The following is an 18,986-nucleotide window of genomic DNA, read 5'->3' as shown; positions in this document are numbered from 1 at the left end:
CGAGGCCCAGAGGGTCTAAATGACAGTGACATGTTCAAGGCCATGGCTGTAAGAGACCGAGTTGAGGCTGTGACCCAGAGTCCGTGCTCTGTCCACCTCTCCTCAGGGTGGTAAGTCAGCTAAGCAGACATCCTGGGCGATCTGGAATTATTTAGTTCTCCAGGCTAAGGTGTAAGTTAAAGTTCTCTTGCTGGGCTCCTATTGTGGCAGGTGATCTTTCTCGCCAGGGCTTCTGGCTGTGTGTCCGCTGCATCCTGGTGAAGGAGAAGGGAAGACTGGCTGGTTACCCTCCTGTGCCGACACACAGACTAAACACCTGGTGTCGTCCCTGCTTCTTTGGCCGCCTCCCAGTTTTGTTTTTTTTTTAAATGACCTATTTCCTTTATTAACTTGTTGCTGGACCAAGTTGGTACACTTACGATTTGCTATTATGTGTTACTTTTTTCTTCAGGTTGGGAAAGTTGACATAGATTGGTAGTTTTCTTCCTGCCAAGGTGTTTTTGGTACCCTGTTGAATTTCAGACGTTTAATTTTTTTGCACCTTTCCCCTTCATTTAGACAAGGACCTAAGAGCTTTGCAGAGGTAGGAATTAGGTTTTTGCCACTCAGGGCTTTGGGAAAAATATCTGAAAGTAGACAGACATGCTAGGGAGATCACTGATTTATGGAGTGGGTAGAGTGTGCTTGAGATGGGGGTGCTATGGGTGGATTTCTTATGTAATAATGTCATACGGTTTATGCTTTCTTAAGAAATCAAGGGATTGAGATGTGAAACAATATATAAGATACTTGGGTATTTATGAACAAGCCCAAGAAATAGTATTTCCCTCTCCTTTCCTGCAAAATGTGACCACCATCTTGAATTTGGTATTTTTACTTCCATTGCTACATCTGTCTTACACGGGTCCAGTGTTTGGCTGAATTATTGTGAATGCTTGCATATTCCTAGATTTGGACCTTTGGTTTGTGGAGGCAGAGGGTCATGAAGCTCAGTTTGTCCTTCTTAACTGGGAACCTATTTGATTCTGCTCTGCTCCCCACCCCCCATCACTTATCACTTCTGCAGTCTCTTGTTATCTACATCCCTGCCAAGCCTTCTCTTTTTCTCATTGTTTGTTTGTTTGTTTAAACTCAAGGTTAATCAAATAACTAAGAGGGTATCAGGACAGGCACCATTCTAAGCACTTGGATTAGATAAAACATGTTACTTTCTTTTCAGCACCAAGAAGGTAATGGGAATATATTTCATGTCTACTATGGCAGGGTGGTAAAGGCTACCCGGGTTTAAATCCCAGCTCTGCCACTGACTTGGGTGTGACCTTGAGCAAATCACTGAACCTCTTCTTGGTTTCCTCATCTATAAAACGAGAATACTAAGAATACCTCCCTCAAGCCTGTTAGGATCAAATGAGTTGACACCTATAAAACTAGGAAACCAGTGCCCAGAACATGGCAAGCACACAATAAGTGTTAGCGGCTATTATAATCACCGCTCTGGAAATTTAACATATGTTATCTCTAATCTTTATAACACCCTTATAATATCAGTTCACCGAACTGGATAGAGACTCTTGAAGACAGAGACCCACATCAAGTATAGTTTTTGGTATCAATTTTACACGCACACGCAATTTTACACATGGCCTTGCCCTCGCTTTGAAACACCGTAAATACAGGTTTCTTTGTATGTGAACTCAGAGTCCATCTGATTTCATTAGTTGGTAGCCTTGAACTTAAAACCTACAAAAACCTGTCCGTGAGCCTGACACCCAGGAACAGAGTAGTTCAGTGCTCCGGGAGCTTGTTCCTGCTCCCCTCCCCAGCATGGCAGTCACTCCCCTAGGGCCCTAAATGTTGGGGTGTGAGGGCAGTAACACGAAGCAAAGGGTCTCAATTAAAACCCAAAAGTCCAGAGAGCCTTTTTAACCATCCGTCTCTGGCATCAAATGCTGGGCGCTGTGCTGAACGTTCAAGGTACCCTATTGCTGATGAGCAGGGTGTAGGGAGTGGCGTTAACAAGGTTGGCCAGGCAGAGCAGACCCAGCCTGGGTTATGACCTCCCTGGTCCACTCTTTGAGAGAGAACTTTAATAGCAGACGTAATAAAGCACAGGTGGCATAATGAGGTGAGGAATGGGCAAGAAACTGTCCTAGCTTGTGCTAATAGTGCCTGAGACCTAGTATTGTCTCCAGGGAGCCCGAACCACAGCTCAGACATTATCTCATTAATCTTCCCAAAACCCCCATGGGGTAGGCAGGTGGCAGGCATTCCCCTTGCTCTCAGGATCAGAGAGAATGGGGCCCTTATATGACTCACCCAAGGTCGGGTGAGGGTGGCAAAGCGCAGCATATAATTTATTGCTTTTAACACTGTGGTTTCCTTTCCTCCCTAGCCCCCTGCCCCTGTTATTAACAGACTACACAGGACTATTTTAATCAGGCGATTTTCATCAAGTGACCCTTTCTGAAGCGCTCTGGTTTGGAAACTCACCAGTGCAGTTACAGAGAAGCGAGGATGGGATGGGCGTGAATCTGTAGCCTGTGGGTGTAGCTAGCGAGTCCTCGAGGAGCTTGAGGTGCCCTTCCCCTCCCCACGGGCTCTTGCCCCCATTCTGGATCTATCACTGGTGTCCTGCTTTCCTGCATTCTTGCGATAGGTTTCTTGCTTGGGTCCATGGTCTTGGGCATGGTGAATAGGAGTAGTTCTATTTCCACCTCACTCTGCTCTCACCAATCTCCTGTTGTTACTCTTTTCATGGTGACACTGCCCTGGCTAGAGCCCTTTCCCTCTTAGGCACTGTGCTCTAATACAGTCCCCTCACCCCCAACCTTGGAATCCTAATTTACCGAGTGCATTGGCTTGTGCCATCTAACTCGGGTGATGCAGGCGCTGTCCCTATTTTACACACGAGGAAACTGGACCTTGGGGCTGTGTTCTTTTCAACACGGCATAATTAGAGTCTTGCCCTACTCTTTTTTTTTTTCTTTTCTAACTTGCCCTTTATTTGCATTAACTCTTTCACTAGCAGCTTTGTTGAGATATAATTCACACACCATTCAATTCACCTATATGAAGTGTACAGTTTAGTGGGTTTTAGTATATTCACAGAGTTGTAGACCATCACCACAATCAATTTTAGAACATATAAATCATATCAAAAAACAAACCCTGTACCTTTTAGCTCCTACTTCCCTATCCTTTCATTCCTCAACCCTCCAGCCTTATGCAACCACTCATCTATTTTCTGTCTTTATAGATTTCCCTATGCCGGACTTTCATATGAATAGCGAATAGAAGATGTGGACTTTTGACTGGCTTCTTTCACTCAGCTTAATATTTTCCAGGCTTATCCACGTTGTAGCATGTATCAATATTGTTCCTTTGTGTAGCCAAATGATATTCCATCGTTTGGGTATACCACATTTTGTTTACTGATTCACCCGTTGATGGACATTTGGGTTATTTCCACTTTTTTGGCTGCTATGAATAATGTTACCATAAACTTTCAGGTACAAGTTTTTGTGTGGGGGCAGGGAGTGTATTTCTAGCAGATGGTGAAAGGATTTTTAGCTTTGTTTTTGTTTTGAGTGTTTTTCTCCATCTGTTTTGCGTGTGTCAAAGGAAGGAACCAAAACCATGGTGTAACTTCATAAAGTATTTCTTTGATCAGGTGGCCTCTGGCACAAGCTCATCGTGTCGGGATGACCGACGCTAGACTGCTGTCATCATCCATTAGGATGGTGTTTATTGTTGATTCCACACTGCTTGCCGGTTTATCATACTTTCCTCTCATGTTTTCTTGCTGAGCCCTTGCAGGCAGCCTGTGCTGCTTGGCCAGCACAGGCTCCCAGTGCCTGGCTGTCCTGTCCAGCACCCACGGAACGCTCTCTCCAGGGTGTGCTCAGCTGCTGGACCATTCTGTGGTGGCGTGTTGCTGTGGGGAGGAGCACATCTGTTTGCAGATGCGTGTCACTACCTAGTAATGCCGTTTGTTACTTTTAAACTGTGTTGTACATAGAGCTGATTTATATGAAAAAAGCCCTGATGAGCTTCAAATTTCCGTCACCTGTTGTGTCAGCAAATGCACATACATTTTAGATTTTTTTTTTTTTTCAAATTACTGATCAAACAACAGTGGGTCTTAATTACCTTTTCTTGTCCAGTGTCCGGCACAGAGTCAGTGCTCAGCAAATATTGGTTTGGATGAATACTAGAATCCAAAAAAGGAAAGTCTCCAGCTACCCTTACTCTCTAAACCCATCAACTTTTAAGATTCTTTGTTTCCTTGCGGTTTTCGCCCATCTGCAGATGGTATTTTTAAATAGGTGTTGTTTTGCACATATGCTTTTCTTAAAATTTCATACATGGTACTTTTTATACCATGTTATCTTCATCATTATCCTCTTATAATTATATAATATCCCCTAAATTATGCACATTGTTTTGTTTGATTATATAGTCTTTGGGAAGACTTTTTTTTTTTTTTTCTTTCACATTTTCATAGTTTGGAGAAGGACTGCTTGAAGATTTTATCATGGAAAGTTACTTCTTTGTTTTATTTATTTATTTCGTTTGTTTTTGACTTAGTTTTAGGTTACTTCCTCAGGATCTGCTCTAAAAATGGAATTATGGGAGAAAGAAGGTCATAGGATCTTGGGTTTGTTGCATATTGATAGACAGATTACCCCAAACTGAGCCAATTTGCAGCGTGGCCAGCCAGGTGTGTCCACATACACCCAGCAGCCCATACACCCAGTAGCATTGAGTTACGTTGGTGATTTTACTGTGCATTCATCAGCAACAAGGTTGATGGTCTTTCTGTTTTCTTACTATAAACTATTTATATATATCCCATAACTGTCACTTCATTCCTTTCTGTTACTGATAATATGGAGAAGTTTTAAGAATATATTGCTCTTTCCGCCTCCTTTGTCACTGTCTAGCTTGTTAATTGTCCTAAAGGACTTCCCTTAACTCGAGTTGCCTCACTGATTCTCAGAATAACTTATGGACGGCCAAACTGAGCTTTTCTCTGCATTGCTATCCACCTGTCCCGACAGAATTTATTGAGTCCTTTCTGCATCCTTATGTTGTCCTGGTTTGCATCATAAGATCTTTTAATATTTTAAATATGTTTTTGGAATTTCTTTTCCACTTGTTTTATTTTTCTAGTTCCAGACTGGCATCATGTAGTTTTATTGATTTTGTGGTTTTATAGTATTCTTTTTAAATCTGGAAGAATGAGAAGCCTTCTTTACCCTTTCCCCTCCAACATATTTCTTCTTGATTTAATAACTGTTTTGTGTGCACAAGCACCAAATCCTTACCTTTTTATAATAAGAACAATCAAGTGTCCTTTATGATGTTGCCTTGTAATTTAAAATAAAACTATGTCTGTGAATTTCTATGTAGAGCTCAATACTTGTCATCTGGTAGCTGTATGTGTCACTTTAAGTCATTTAAAGAATAGATTTAGAATTAAATTTTGCTTAACATTTTCAGATGGTTTCCTATCGGCTATTGGATACTTTTTTTTTTTTTTTTTTTTTTACAAAACGTAACCTATGAAACATCTCCTTACCTACTTGGAATTGGAAGTTCTAAGTGAAGGTCTGTAAAGTCAGACATGCGATATACACAGGGCCGTATCTAAGTTTCAACATGATTATCTGACAAAATGCAATTCAGGGGATGGGAGATATTCAGGTGAGAAGGTAGATTTGAAATACTTGCTGCTTTGCCCAGATTCCGACAGGCAACTTCTCAGTTGTTCTTTTGGTACCAAGAACAAGAGGAACCAAACAGGGTAGAGGCTGTTCTTGGTTTTTCTCTAAAAAGTGACACCCACTGCAGAAGACAGTGTTTGGAAGACCAGACCTCTCAGCGAAGAAATGCCGGTTTTAATCCTCACGCAATTCCCATTTGGAAGTTTCCAACAAACAGCAGCAACAGCCAGCTCCTTTTCTGTGTCTGGGGTCCTTTCCGTTCCCATTGCTATGACAACGGGGGGAAAAAACTGTGTTCGGGTACCTCTGGATTCTAGATCCAGAAAAAGGCTCAGGCTGTTTGTTCAAAGAGCAAAAGAGAGTTGTCTGTTTCCTTGTACATAGAAGAGAAAAAATAATCCTTATGATTCAAGAGAAAAATGGGTGGAGCTGTCCTTTTCCATTCTTTCACATAAATTATAAGTCTTGATTCCAGCCACCACACCTTTTAAGAAAAGGTCCAGGGCTGTTGTTTCATGTGAAACTCTGTACCACAGTGACACCCTACCCTGGTCTGCGGCGGCAAAAGGACAAAAGGAAGGAAGTTTCCCTTTTAAATCCCCAGGAATTTTTTGATGAGATAATATTACAGAGTGAAATGTCTCTCCTCCTATTCGTTCCGTGTTTGGCTCCAGTGTAACAGTAACCCACTTAGAAGCAGGCGGCCCTTTTGAAGTTATTTTAAACTTCCAGCAGAGTGTGGAGATATTGTAGCCTTGGATAAGAGCACCACCAGCCCCGGTTTCAGTTTTGCCCTTTCAGGCGTGTGGAAAGTGCCCCAGTATATCTCCAGGATTTTGTACTGAAAGCTTCTTAAAGAGCTGGTCTTGGTTTCAAAGCTTGGCTTGATGTCCTGTACCCAAGGGAACGTAGTTCTGTTTCTCCAGATACTTAACCTTGTCTGACATAGTCTTTTGGCTTTGAAGTTCCCGTAGAGTCTTTGTCCATTAACAAAACAGTGAAATCATGATAGCCAACCTCATTGGGCTCCGAGAAATTTGAAGAAGGTCCATCTTCATGTTTCAGCGTAAAACCAGATGCTCGATACCTGGCACTGATGGTGGCCAGGACGCTGCCCTGCTTATTGTTAGCCATTTTGCCCAAGCAGCTCCTTGTTTGGAAATGCAAGGAGGATGTTCAGCACCCCTTGTAGAGGTTATAGGATCTGTCTGTGTCTGGGAGAAAACTGGGGCTCCCTAGAACAACCACCCTGGTTGTTGTGTCTGCCACCTCTGTAACTCCCAAATCCACATCACACTCTGGTGCCCCCGGAAGTTATTTGGCTTATGGGGGTGGTGAGGGCTGCTGGTTCCTTCTTCACCATTCTCCCTGAATCATCCATGTGCTGTGTTCCAGCTGTCCCCAGCCCAGGGCCTGGGGGCTCCCGAGCGTCAGCCCAGGGCCTGGGGGCTCCCAAGCGTCGTCCCAGGCAGTCCTCCAAGTCCATAGTCCTGTGCAGGTTGCCTGTTGGGGTCTCTCTTTGGCCTGATGGAATGCTTCCCTGCAGGACCCAGAGAATCTGCTGGAACACCTGAGGAAGGGGACATTTGTCCAGCAGTGCCTACGAAGATCTTAACCAAAATAAAGCACGTATACGTTTACAGAAGGGAAAGAGTACTTCATGGCTTTTAATTAAAAGAGCGTTCCTCTGGTGTACCCTTTGCCATCACTGATTGCTATTCTCAGAGGCAACTACTTTCAATTATTTAGTGGTTTCTTCTGCCGTTCACCTCTGGGAATATTTCTAAATTTCTGTCAATAATTTCTAAACCTGCTTATACTGCCTCATATTTTTAGCCCATTTATACATTTTTCAACTTCCTACTCTGGAAGATGGCGATTTTGTTCTCTTAACCCCCTTATCCCTTCCCCTGCCCGGCCTTTCCACCTCCCCACCCCCATACACAAATTTCCCATCTCTGCATTTTCCCAATGTAGTTATATCACAATCAATGTTTAGATAAGGATTTACGTTATTATGGCTGTCACTGTTGCCAGCCAGGCCATGCATGCCATACCCTGCTTATGGTTTACAATTCTGGTGTGACTTTTTGGTTTTTTTCTGGAGTTAATAACTGTCGCCCCCACCCCATTACTTTAGTTTGCTATCTGATTATCACATTTCATTCTCCTGTTCGGGACTGTAACACTTCTCAACACTGTCAGTCCCACTGGGTGATGACTCAGGTTGTTGTTTGTTTGCTTATTTGGGGAGCTCTCCTGCAGCCCTCATCCTTCTGACCCTATCTGGGCTGGTCGCCTGGCAGGCTGGTGGCATAGCTGTCCTCCTGGGATTTCCCTCTATTTTTCTTCTCTGTTGGATTCTCTGTGCCCTGGATCCCATGCCTGCCTCTTCCTCGGTTTATTCCCTTGTTTTCTCGGAGCTGACAGCAGCTTCTGAGGTCAGACAGGGGCCGGAAATTTTGAGGTTTTGCTTTTTAGGGGAGGAATCCTCTATTCCTCTTCCCCCTCCATCACCCTCATAAAGCACTGTTGTGGGCCTGCCTGAGTAAGGGCAGCGGCATTGTGTTTTCTGCACATGGAGAGTGTTACCTGCCTCTGCAAGCCCAGCTGCTGAGACCAAGAAGGAACAGCCTTTGCTCCTGTGCCATTCCCAGTAAATCTTGAGATTGCCGGTAAAGTCCTGGGAATGTGTTTGGTGACTTGGGGATCAGTGACTCTAGGAGCCGGATCTTTTATTAAAGTTCCGGCAGCAATTTGTTGAAATCCTGATCTCTTTGTCTTGTTCCCTCAGTTAGCCGAACAGAGACGCAAATGGCTTCCCCAAACAGAGCTGAGATGCGGCAGCAGGCCTGTCTCCAGGCTGAGGGCTGGAGACACCCAGCGGTCATTTATTGAGCACCTATTGGGCACAAGGCTCTGGGTGGGGTGAAAGGGGACCTCTGGGAAAGACTCCTTGTAGGAACAGGTACCCATCCCAGAGGAGAGGCTGAGGGAACTGTGCTAAGCACCATGTAAAGCATTTGGGAATGTAGAGGTGGAAGCAACTAGCTATACTGGTGCCTTCAAGAAAGCTCCATGGAAGGGCTGACGTTTAAACTGGTCTTGAAGGACAGAGAATTCTAGGCAAATGCATGAAGGGCAAGCAAACGTGATATGTCAAGAGAAAGTGAAGAAGGAGAGGGCTTTCCCACTGATTGAGCGTCTACCATGCAACTAAGATTATATATTTTATCTCATTTAATCTGCACAGCACCCTGTTGAAGTGGATGGTACTGTCCCCATTTTACAGATGAGAAAATAGAGGTTTATAGAAATCGAGTCATCTGCTCAAGGAGGTATGCCTCATAAGAGGCAGGTTTCAAAACATGGTTACATGATTCCAAAGCTCTCATCCTCTCCATCCCCCAAACACCCCTCAGAACAAAATCAGGAGTAAGACAGCCAGAGGCACCGCTTCTTAATGTCAAACCTCCCGATAGAGGACTAACTGGGAATTTGCCTTCAATTGACTTAAGCCAGGGTGTTGACATCCTGAAGTTATTCTGAGAGCACAAGACCAAAGTTATAACTCAGGACATATCTTCTGTTAAATCCTCACACTTTAGTGTGGCTTGTTAATTATTGGCATTTTTCTTCTCTGGACCCGCCCCAGGAGTTTTGCTTATCTTCTCATTTCAGGCTGTCCTTCTCCTCCTTCAGTATTCTCTGTCCAGTGAGTTTTTGTCAAGTTTTGTCAAACCCATTCTAGGTTTCTGAGTTTATTTGGTTTTCCCTTTATGTTTTCATTAGTAGTTCTTTCTGACAATCCTGAGTTCTTATACACAATTTAGCCATTCTTCTTCTTCCAGTTTTGACATACAGCACTGCATAAGTTTAGGATGTAGAGCATAATGATTTGACTTACATACATCATGAAGTGATTATCACAAGAGGTCTAGTGAACATCCATCATCTCATACAGATACAACATTAAAGAGAGAAAAATATATTTTTTCCTTGTGATGAGAACTCAGGATTTACTCTCTTAACCATTCATATGTAACATACAGCAGTGTTCATTATATTTATCATGATGTACATTACATCCCTGGTACTTATTTATCTTATGTCCTGGAAATTTGTACCTTCTGACTACCTTCATCCAGTTCTCCCCACCCCCAATTCAGCCATTTTTAACCTTCTTAAAAATATGAAGGCAAAAACTTCTTAAATTTCAAACATCTGATCAGGTAAACCCCACACACCCAAACATTTTAAGAAAATAAACTCAGAAATTCCTATAATTGTTAAATGCTTATATGCCACATTAAGTTCAAAGTTAACATGCTTGAACATCATTCATTGAAATCTCCTAAGATTAATTTTGCACACACAGGTCTTATGTGTAGTCACTGCCTATATGTCACTGGCTGGTGTCAGCATGTACGAATTCACAAGCGTGGTTTTCATGTGATGACTGTCTGGCAGCAATGTATCACTGAATATTTAGAATATATGTGTTTCATATGTTGGAGGTCCTCATTCTCCATAGATGACTGTGATCCAGAAAAGGACTTTGGGATCTTTTTAAGTTAAGGGCTACTATTTCTCAGTAGACAGTAGAAAGATTTGGTTGGGGCTTTATCTTGAAACGTGGAACACAAAATAAGTTTGTATTTGAATTTAACAAGTTAAATTATAATTGCAACTTTGTTCTGATTTCTGAGAACAAAGAGCAAATCCCCTGTTGGCAGTGTTGGGATATTTCCAGCAAAACTGTCTGAGAATATGGATGTGACATCCTTCTCTTATGTTTGACTCCAGCGGCAGGATCACCCAAAGTCATTTTTCCAAAAATGTTAGAGAACTCTCTCTTTTCCCAGAGTTCTGTCTTAATCCTTTGATCATTCTCCATGGAAGCCCCCATGTGGATTTCTTCTTTAATCCTTAGCTAGATTGTTTGCCATTTGCTTTGAGTGGATCCTGTTGTTGACTAATATGACTTTGGTGGACTCCGTTATATTTGCATCATTGGCTGATTTGCGGTTCTAGTTTGCAATTTATCGCCATGGTCTAGTCACTCTGTCATCTGATAGACCAATTAGCAAGAGGTTGCTATAAGGATTAAACAAGGTAAAATACATAAACAGAGTAATATAGTTGATGCTCAGTTAACAAGAAAGCCGTCTCCTTCACTTTCCCCAGATTTGGCATATTCGTTTGCATTTTATGCCTTTGCCTAGAGTATTCCATCCTTTGACACAGGTCAGTTTATGAGTGAATATTTTCATGTTATGGCTTCCCTATAAAACATTCTGCTGAGCCCTTGGGAAAAGAGAACCCCAGGGCGTAAATGTTTGGAGACCTAGGGTGGCGGGCATTTCTGGAAGCTGATGCTGTCATCAGGGGCGAGCTGAAAGAGACCTGAATTGTACAATATTGGCAGGTGAGTCAGAGAGGCCAGTTACACTTGAGACGTAGCTGAGGTTGAATTCACAACCCCAGTAGTTTGGACCTCTGGAGATACAGACTGGAATAAGGAACTCAGAAGAGAAGAAACTCCGGAGTGGAGCTGGGAAGGGGGAGGATGGTGAGGTCGGTTTTGGATGCTCTGAGATGTGATTTTGGTGGCCCTTTACCCTCCCTGGGAAAATAAACCACCCACGCCAACCGATTACACCCACCAGCACTTGAGAAAAAATTCCTTTTGGTTTTTAAATCTTTGATCCCCGTGCAGAAGTCAACACCCTTGACAGGGCTGACACTTTGAGCTGCTCACAGGCACCTCAGTGACAGCGGATGCTTTGAAAAGGAGTCTTGGGGCCAAGGAGGGGGAGGGCCCCACATGGGGTGCGGCCCAGGGTGCCAGGGGGACCTCAGCGTGTGTGAGGCTCACACAGTTGGGATTTCCAAGTGCTTCGGACGCCCTCTTGCCATGCCTCCCCTGGCCACGTGTCCTGCTCCACAGCTCGAGCCTCAGCCTAGTCTGCTAAGGGCCTCAGCTTCTACTCCTGCTTCTGTTGCTCTGGGTTCACAGTCACGCCCTCCTCCTCCTCCCGCCCTCCCAGGCCCCCCCTTCTCTCCAGCCGCCCCCCACCGTCCCTCCATCTCCTCCCACTGCAGCCTTTGCTCTTCGCATCACGCGTGTCAGCGTTTGGCTCGGATCACATCTACTTCAGGTTCGTTTCCTCTCACGCGCGTACCTGTGCTCTCCCTAACTTGGCATTTCTCGGAGTGTGTCCCATGAAACAGTGTGAGCATATTAAACACAAAATGGGTTGATCATCAACGGGTAGGAAATGCTGGTTTTAGCAAAGGTTAAAACCCTTTTAAGTTATTTAAACCTTAGGCCTCTGCAGAGCTTTAATTTCCAAATGTAGATCCCGAATCCCTATGTCCTATTCCTCAGCATTAGTTGCGTGTGCAGGAACCCATTTATCATCGTGCAGGGCTAGTATTCTGCAGGACACAGTTTCCCGAAGGGCTCTGGTGGTTGGCTTAGGCTCAGGAAGTGTGGAAACCACATCGTCCTACACTGTGGATTCCCATGTTGGCTGAGGACAGTCATTTCTGAGTAAACTCTTAGGACTTTTTTTTTTTAATGTTTATTTATTTATTTATAATTTATTTTGGCTGCACTGGCTCTTAGTTGCGGCACGCAGGATCTTTTAGTTGCAGCGTGTGTGCGGAATCTAGTTCCCCAACCAGGGATCGAACCTGGGCCCCCTGCATTGGGAGCGTGGAGTCTTACCCACTGGACCACCAGGGAAGTCCCTGACTCTTGGGACTTTTTTAAAAACTTATTTATTGTGGTAAAATTGATACAGAATTTACCACTTAAGCCATTTTAAAGTATAAAATTCAGAGGCATTTGGTACATTCACAATGGTCACCCATCTGTTACTATCATCTGATGCCAGAACATTTTTATCACCGTAAAAGGTCTCCTGTACCTATTAAGCAGTCACTCTCCGTTTCCCCCTCCCCCAGGCAGGCATCCACTAATCTGCTGCTGTCTGTTTCTATGGATTTGCCTGTTGTGGATATTTCATATCAGTGGAATTATACAATATATGGCCTTTTACATCTGGCTTCCTTCTTCAGTAAAGTTTTAATACAAAGTCTTAGACCTGCATGATTCCTCTGCTTCCCTCGACGCAGCTCTCTATCACTGACCAAACCCTATATAGGTGTAAGTAACAAAAAGCACCTTTCCCTCTGGAAACCTCCAAGGCACATGGCCAGGTTAAAAATATCACGGAACACTGTAGAAAAGTGTCAGTAGAGGGGCTACCATTGACGTGACTTGACCTGGGATTCAGGAAGCTGACTTGAGCCCGGCTGGGAGCCACTTCCTGGAGGGTCAGAAGTACCTGGCTCTTGGCACGACTGGCTTATTGCCCTTGCCCATCCTCTCCAGTTGGAGATCTGCATTTCAAGCCGCTCATCATTTAATAACCATCGAACATCCTAGAGTGGGCTGAGTTTTTCAGGGGCAGCTGGAGGGAGGCTGTGCCATCCACTGCACTGCAGGACCCTCCTCGGTCCTTTGGGCAGACTCTTCGAGCCTGAGGGCTGGTGCAAAAATCATATGTCGCAGGCTTCCCCATCTCAGGTCCTGCAATTCCCAGGGCAGGGTTATCCTGTGCCTGCTACGAAGACAGCTGCCGGCCACCCCTTGAGCTTGCGGCGCTCACCCTTCCTTGTGGGTCCATTGACTTGCCAAGGATCTCTGCCCTCTGGGCTGCTCCCTCCCCTCCTCCGCTCACTCATCCTCTCCAGTCCAGGGCCACCATTGCCAGAAGGTGCAACCTGCCTGCCTCAAATTACTGTTCTTGGTGCGCCGCTTTTCCAAAGAACCTGTGGTGCTGTCCTGGTGTCCACATGCCTTCCTGATTTTTGAGCCTGTCTCTCTCTTCTTGGTGTCGACTGTGTCCCTCCATGCTGCTCAGGTAGCCTCTCTTCTCCTCCTAAATCCCTCAGCTCCTCGTCCCCGGGTGTGGATGGCCGCCCGTCCTCTCCCCTGCCCCGGACCCGTCCAGCTCTCCCTTTGAAGCTCAGCTCAAGGCTCAGCTGCAGCTCTGGCCACCTGCACCAAACTCACATTACACTCCCACACCACCCAGTTCAGAGCTGGCAGGCAGCCTTTCTTTACAGAGATTTGTACCTCTTAGTCTTTTCTCCCCAGTCAGGTGACCAGCTCTCAGAAGAAGGGACAATAAAGTTAAGCAAGTGGAGTTGGAAGGTACTGGACTGTGAATTCAAGGGCCAGGCCACCCCAGGGGCAGCCACTTGCTGGCTGTGTTGTCTTGGAAAAGCTATTTATCTTGAACTTCTCATCCTAAAATGAGTGGGGGATAGGGAGGTTGTATTAGTTTCCTATTTGCTACTATAACAAGTTACTACAAACTTAGTGGCTTAAAGCAACACAAACTTAATCTCTCATAGTTCTGGAGGTCAGAAGTCAAAAATGGGTCAGCAGGGCTACGTTCCTTGTGGAGGGTCTAGAGAGAATCCTTGTCTTTTCCAGCTTCTGGAGGCGGGCCGCCTGCATTCCTTGGCTCATGGCTCCCACCTCCATCTTCTGAGCACATCACTCCAACCCCTGCTTCCCTGGTCACATCTCTTCTGTTTCCACGATTCCCTTTTTTCCTTGTAAGGACCTTTGCAATTACATTGGGCTTACCCAGGTAATCCAGGATATCAAGCTTAATCACGTCTATAAAGTTTCTGGTGCCTTGTAAGGTAACGTATTCACAGGTTCTGGGGATTAGGACATAGATGTCTCATGGGCCATTATTCTGGCTAACACAGTGGATTCTTCAGTCTCTTGTATCTCTAATATGCCATGACTCTAAAGACATATTTCTTCCAGCTATTTAAAGAGTTTAGCACCGTGCTAGACTCCTTCACATCTCGGTAGGTTAGGTTTATCCACAAGGACTTCCTCTTCTCAGATGGTTATTAGGGATTCTGGGGTCTGATAAAACTCAATACTAGAACTGTGAGCGCAAGCCGTAGTACCATTCTGTGTTCAGGCTTCCACTAAATGCACTTTTACTAGTAAAAATTTGACAGTGCTCTCCTACCTATCTTTGATTTTGTGTTTTGCAAATTTTGAAGAAACCTCAAAGAATTTCGTCTATTTTCCAGTAACCAGGGGTAGCCTTTAAACAGCCTGTTAATTATCCTGGTGATTCCGCTGTATGTCTAATGGTCTCTCCATAAATTCCTGAATGTGTTTCGAGGTCCTCTTGCATCAGTTGAAGTAGATGTGTTGTTAAGGTCTGGAAGCCAAATAGTTTTGGATGCTAACCTAGCTCGTCTCCTCTGTAGCTGCCACTGAATGTTATGGTATTTCACAGCCACCTAGACCGGGATTTATGTGGGAGTTACGCTATCTCTCTTTTCCTACATCCCATTGGGTGGTGTCCACCTTAGGTAACCACTGCTTACAAAGCAATGAGAAAGCATCTGTGAAGTCTATTTGTAGTGGCTCTACTGTGTTCTCCCCAGGGCTCAGCTCATTGTACTGAAATAGGATCCACTCAATGGGTTGAAAAATGCATCCCGCCCATATGACTTTAAGTTTTGAAGTTGTTTTTGACTGTTGAGTCTGAGACGTGCACACCGGGAGTCAAGCAGGTCTGCAGCCTGCCTACTGAAGTTTTCTTTCCATTTGTTTCCTAGATGCACCCACTGGGCCTGTGTAATAACAATGATGAAGAGGACTTGTATGAATATGGCTGGGTAGGAGTGGTGAAGCTGGAACAACCAGAACTGGACCCGAAACCATGCCTCACTGTCCTCGGCAAGGTAAGCACGAGGCCCTCTGAATTGCTCCCGTTTTGATTGGTGTTCTCCACACCCTTATTTCCCCAATTCCTCAAACAGCCAGTTACAGAGAAGAGCCTTGCTGGCACAGCACTCTTTCTTGGCTGAAGTCATGGCTTGGAGCAGCCCCCCATGGTACCTAGAAGCTTGGACTCTGATGGTAGCTGCCAGCCTCAGAGTGGGCTCCACCCTGCCCACTGTGTGGCCTTGGGCAGGTCACTTCCCCTCGAGGAGTCTCAGTTTCTTCTCTGTGAACTGGGTTGATAATAGAGATTCACCATCCCTATCTTACACCCTTGGGGCCAGATATTTCAGAATTCTGAGATTTGGGGCACTTAGAAAGGTATTAAGATGCACATATTTTGTCTTAAGGAACTCCCAGGAGATGTGGGGCCCGTCCTCAGGAACGAACCACATGCATATTTGTGTAGCAAACTACATGGATATTCACATTAAGTGGGACAACTAAAATCTAAATAGCCCCGTGTTAGTTCAGGGCAGCGTGCCTCCAAATGAGTTCAGGGCCATTAAGTTTCGCTGCCAAGTAAGTTCTGAATAGACTTTGGGGTTGTAGAGCTTTTTCAGTTTCAGAATGGCAGATAGCAGTTGTGGTCCTGTATTAGACCTTACCTCATAGGATGGTTAGCAGGTGAGATGAGATACAAACGTCTAGCAGAGAAAGCTCTCCAGAAATGTTCACTGCCATTGGCTATTGATATTCCGTTTAGAAGTACTAAAAAAAAAAAACTTTCTTAGCCTTGAGGGTCAGCATTACCTCTGGCTGCAGTATAAGATAAAAGACAGAAATACATTTACTTTGGAAAACCATCTGTCAATGATCTTAAAATATGACAGATAACAACCTGTTTTGGGTTTTTTTTAATTATTTATTTTTGGCTGCGTTGGGTCTTCGTTGCCGCGTGCAGGCTTTCTCTAGTTGCAGTGAGCGGGAGCTGCTCTTTGTTATGGTGCGCGGGCTTCTCACTGTGGTTGCTTCTTTTGTTGCAGAGCACCGGCTCTAGGCGTGAGCTTCAGTAGTTGCAGCATGCGGGCTCAGTAGTTGTGGCACACGGGCTTAGTTGCACCGCAACATGTGGGATCTTCCTGGACCAGGGCTTGAACCCGTGTCCCCTGCATTGGCAGGTGGATTCTTAACCACTGTGCCACCAGGGAAGTCCCAACAACCTGTTTTAAACTGGATCATTTTGTTAAAGGGAAAGGTTTGGAGAAAGTTGTTAGAATTTTGGTTGGAGGAAAGGTAGTGTATCCTAAGGGTAGTGTTATTGCTTGGGAATTTTTTATATTCTCAGAAGCTGCTGTTCTAAGTATCATGGGGAGACAGCTGGGGGGAAAACAGTCCTGGTTCTGACCTCTTGAGGAGATTCAGGCCAGAGAAGAGGTGGTTTTGATGTAGGGAGCCTTTCCCACAGTCAAACCTGTCCCAGCCAGTGTCTCCTGAAAGACTTCTGGCCCAGGAGACCCTCATGGATCTAATCTGTGATGTTTGTGTCCCACTTGTCTTCTGAGTAGCTTCCGACCACTTGTCAAGTTCCCCTGCCCTTTTATAGAAGGAGAAGAAAGAAAAAAAAAAACCACAGGGACTATTACCTATTTGGTTTATAATTCCCGAAGTTGAATCAATGTGTTTTAGGCAGCCCAGGCCCCGATACTTCATCGTTTAAATAGTTGGCCAGAGCTGCCTAATGATGCTCAGAGAGCAGTGACCCCCTTGAGAATACGTTAGTGTTTTCCTAGGAGAAATGCCAGCTCCATCCAAAGATTAGGAACAGTGCTTTCCTTGTAGGTAGCACTCTCCTAATAGAATATTTTCTCCTGTACTTAAGCTGCTGCTGCGCAGGGCTCAGCAGCTCAGCTTCATTTTGTTTGCCCCACTCCAGTGGGTCTCCACCTACGCGTCTGTCATGTCTGTAAATGGGTTGGAACAGGGCCCCTCGGAGACACCCCATGTTCTCCCATGGCCTAGTGGTGATGAAGTCCCTCAGAGAACCCAACTGCTCCTCCTCCGCCTGGGACAACCATGTAGTGGTTTGACTTGAAGAGTTCTGTATGGTTTGGCCTGCCGGCCTGTGAAGCCACAGGGAATAAAAACCCTCGACATATATTGCCTCATTAAGTATTTCTTGAGTTCATTCATTCACCAAGTATTTATTGAATGCAGGGGCCCAGGAGCTAAGCGCACGGTTGTACCTGCTAACAAGCAGCACCCCACTCCATGTTTCTCCGTGTTGGGAGAAACATGTTTCTGTTTGGAAAGGCTGTGGTGGTAGCCAGGTCATATTTGCATGTGGTTAATTACTGAAATTTGGCTTAACACCTGAATAAAATCATTAGCCAACGCGCTTGGGCCAGACAAAGCAAGACGGTTTAGCTTTTGCTTAAAACCTGGGTTGGTACAGGAGGTACAAAGAGTCAGGCATCTCTCCCTCTCCCTCTCCCTCTCCCTCTTCCTCTTCTCCTTCCTCTTCCTCTTTCTCCCTCCCTCTCTTCTGCTCTCTCACCTTGTTCTTAAGTGTAGTTGTTTTCAGCTTCAATTTTATTAACTTCGCTGTTTTCTTTCTTTCTGAGCCCCCAAGTGCAGTGGCAAGAGGCTAGGGTAGGAAGAGCAAAGTGGTCGTCATGGGTGGCCTGCTCACCTGCAGACACACAGCATGGTTTTCTACCCTTTCTTTGCCCTTAGTGGTGAAGGCAAGAAGGAGGTGGGCAGCTAAGAGAAGCACAAAAGGAAGACGCTACAGCCAGGTCCCCGTGGGGGTGGGGGAGGGACTCCTCCGTGTAGATGTTGAGACTTGTTGAAAACCATAGACCGGGGTGGGGGGTGGGGATGCTGTCGGGCGTTTGGAGGAGCCTGGGGGAGGGGCCAGACGCAGACCCCTCTCCCTCCCCCATCACCTACCCCCATCACCCACCTGCCCACAGAAAGTGCCATGGGGTGAAATGTGGAAAATAACAGAGGAATGTCCTAAATTAAGAAAACGTAAATGCCTCTCCAGGAGTTCAAATAAAGTTTCATTTTAAAAGGGAAAGACATAAACTCATCACCTCCATTTATTACTAAGTGCTTTTGAACTCCAAAAAAGGAACACTATAAACTCATGAGAGAAAAATGATTTATGATCCCTGCCTTATAATCTTTTTGATTCTGGAGGAGGCAGGGCAGACAGTCGGATCAGCTAGGGGGGCAGAGTTGGGGTGGGGGTGAGCTCCCCCAGAACGTAGCAGGCCAGGGCACCAGGCCAGGCCCCGGGCAAATCCCTTCCGCTCTCTGGGCCTTTCTTTTCCACTTCATGTGAAGAGGCTGTTCTGGGCTCCTTGATTGTCTAACATTTTGAACTTCTGTATCATATTAAAAATCTCCCCTTGACATTCTAGTTTTTGGGGATTTCTAGGTGCGGCCTTGAAAGTCTCTGTTAACCTGCAACAGTT

At 45.1% G+C, this 18,986-nt stretch overlaps 1 protein-coding gene across 1 annotated transcript in view; it reads left to right on the top strand.

Moving 5' to 3' along the window:
* ZNRF3 (zinc and ring finger 3) overlaps positions 1–18,986 on the top strand; it is a 148,678-nt gene that overhangs the window by 75,480 nt on the left and 54,212 nt on the right. The window contains exon 2 of the mRNA XM_004283766.4: positions 15,399–15,524. Within this exon, the coding sequence (XP_004283814.2) occupies positions 15,399–15,524 (126 nt within the window). The remainder of the gene's footprint in view (positions 1–15,398; positions 15,525–18,986) is intronic.

The sequence above is a fragment of the Orcinus orca genome, chromosome 15, assembly GCF_937001465.1.
Source record: "Orcinus orca chromosome 15, mOrcOrc1.1, whole genome shotgun sequence".
Lineage (NCBI taxonomy): Eukaryota > Metazoa > Chordata > Mammalia > Artiodactyla > Delphinidae > Orcinus > Orcinus orca.
This window is presented reverse-complemented; position numbering and strand designations above follow the sequence as displayed.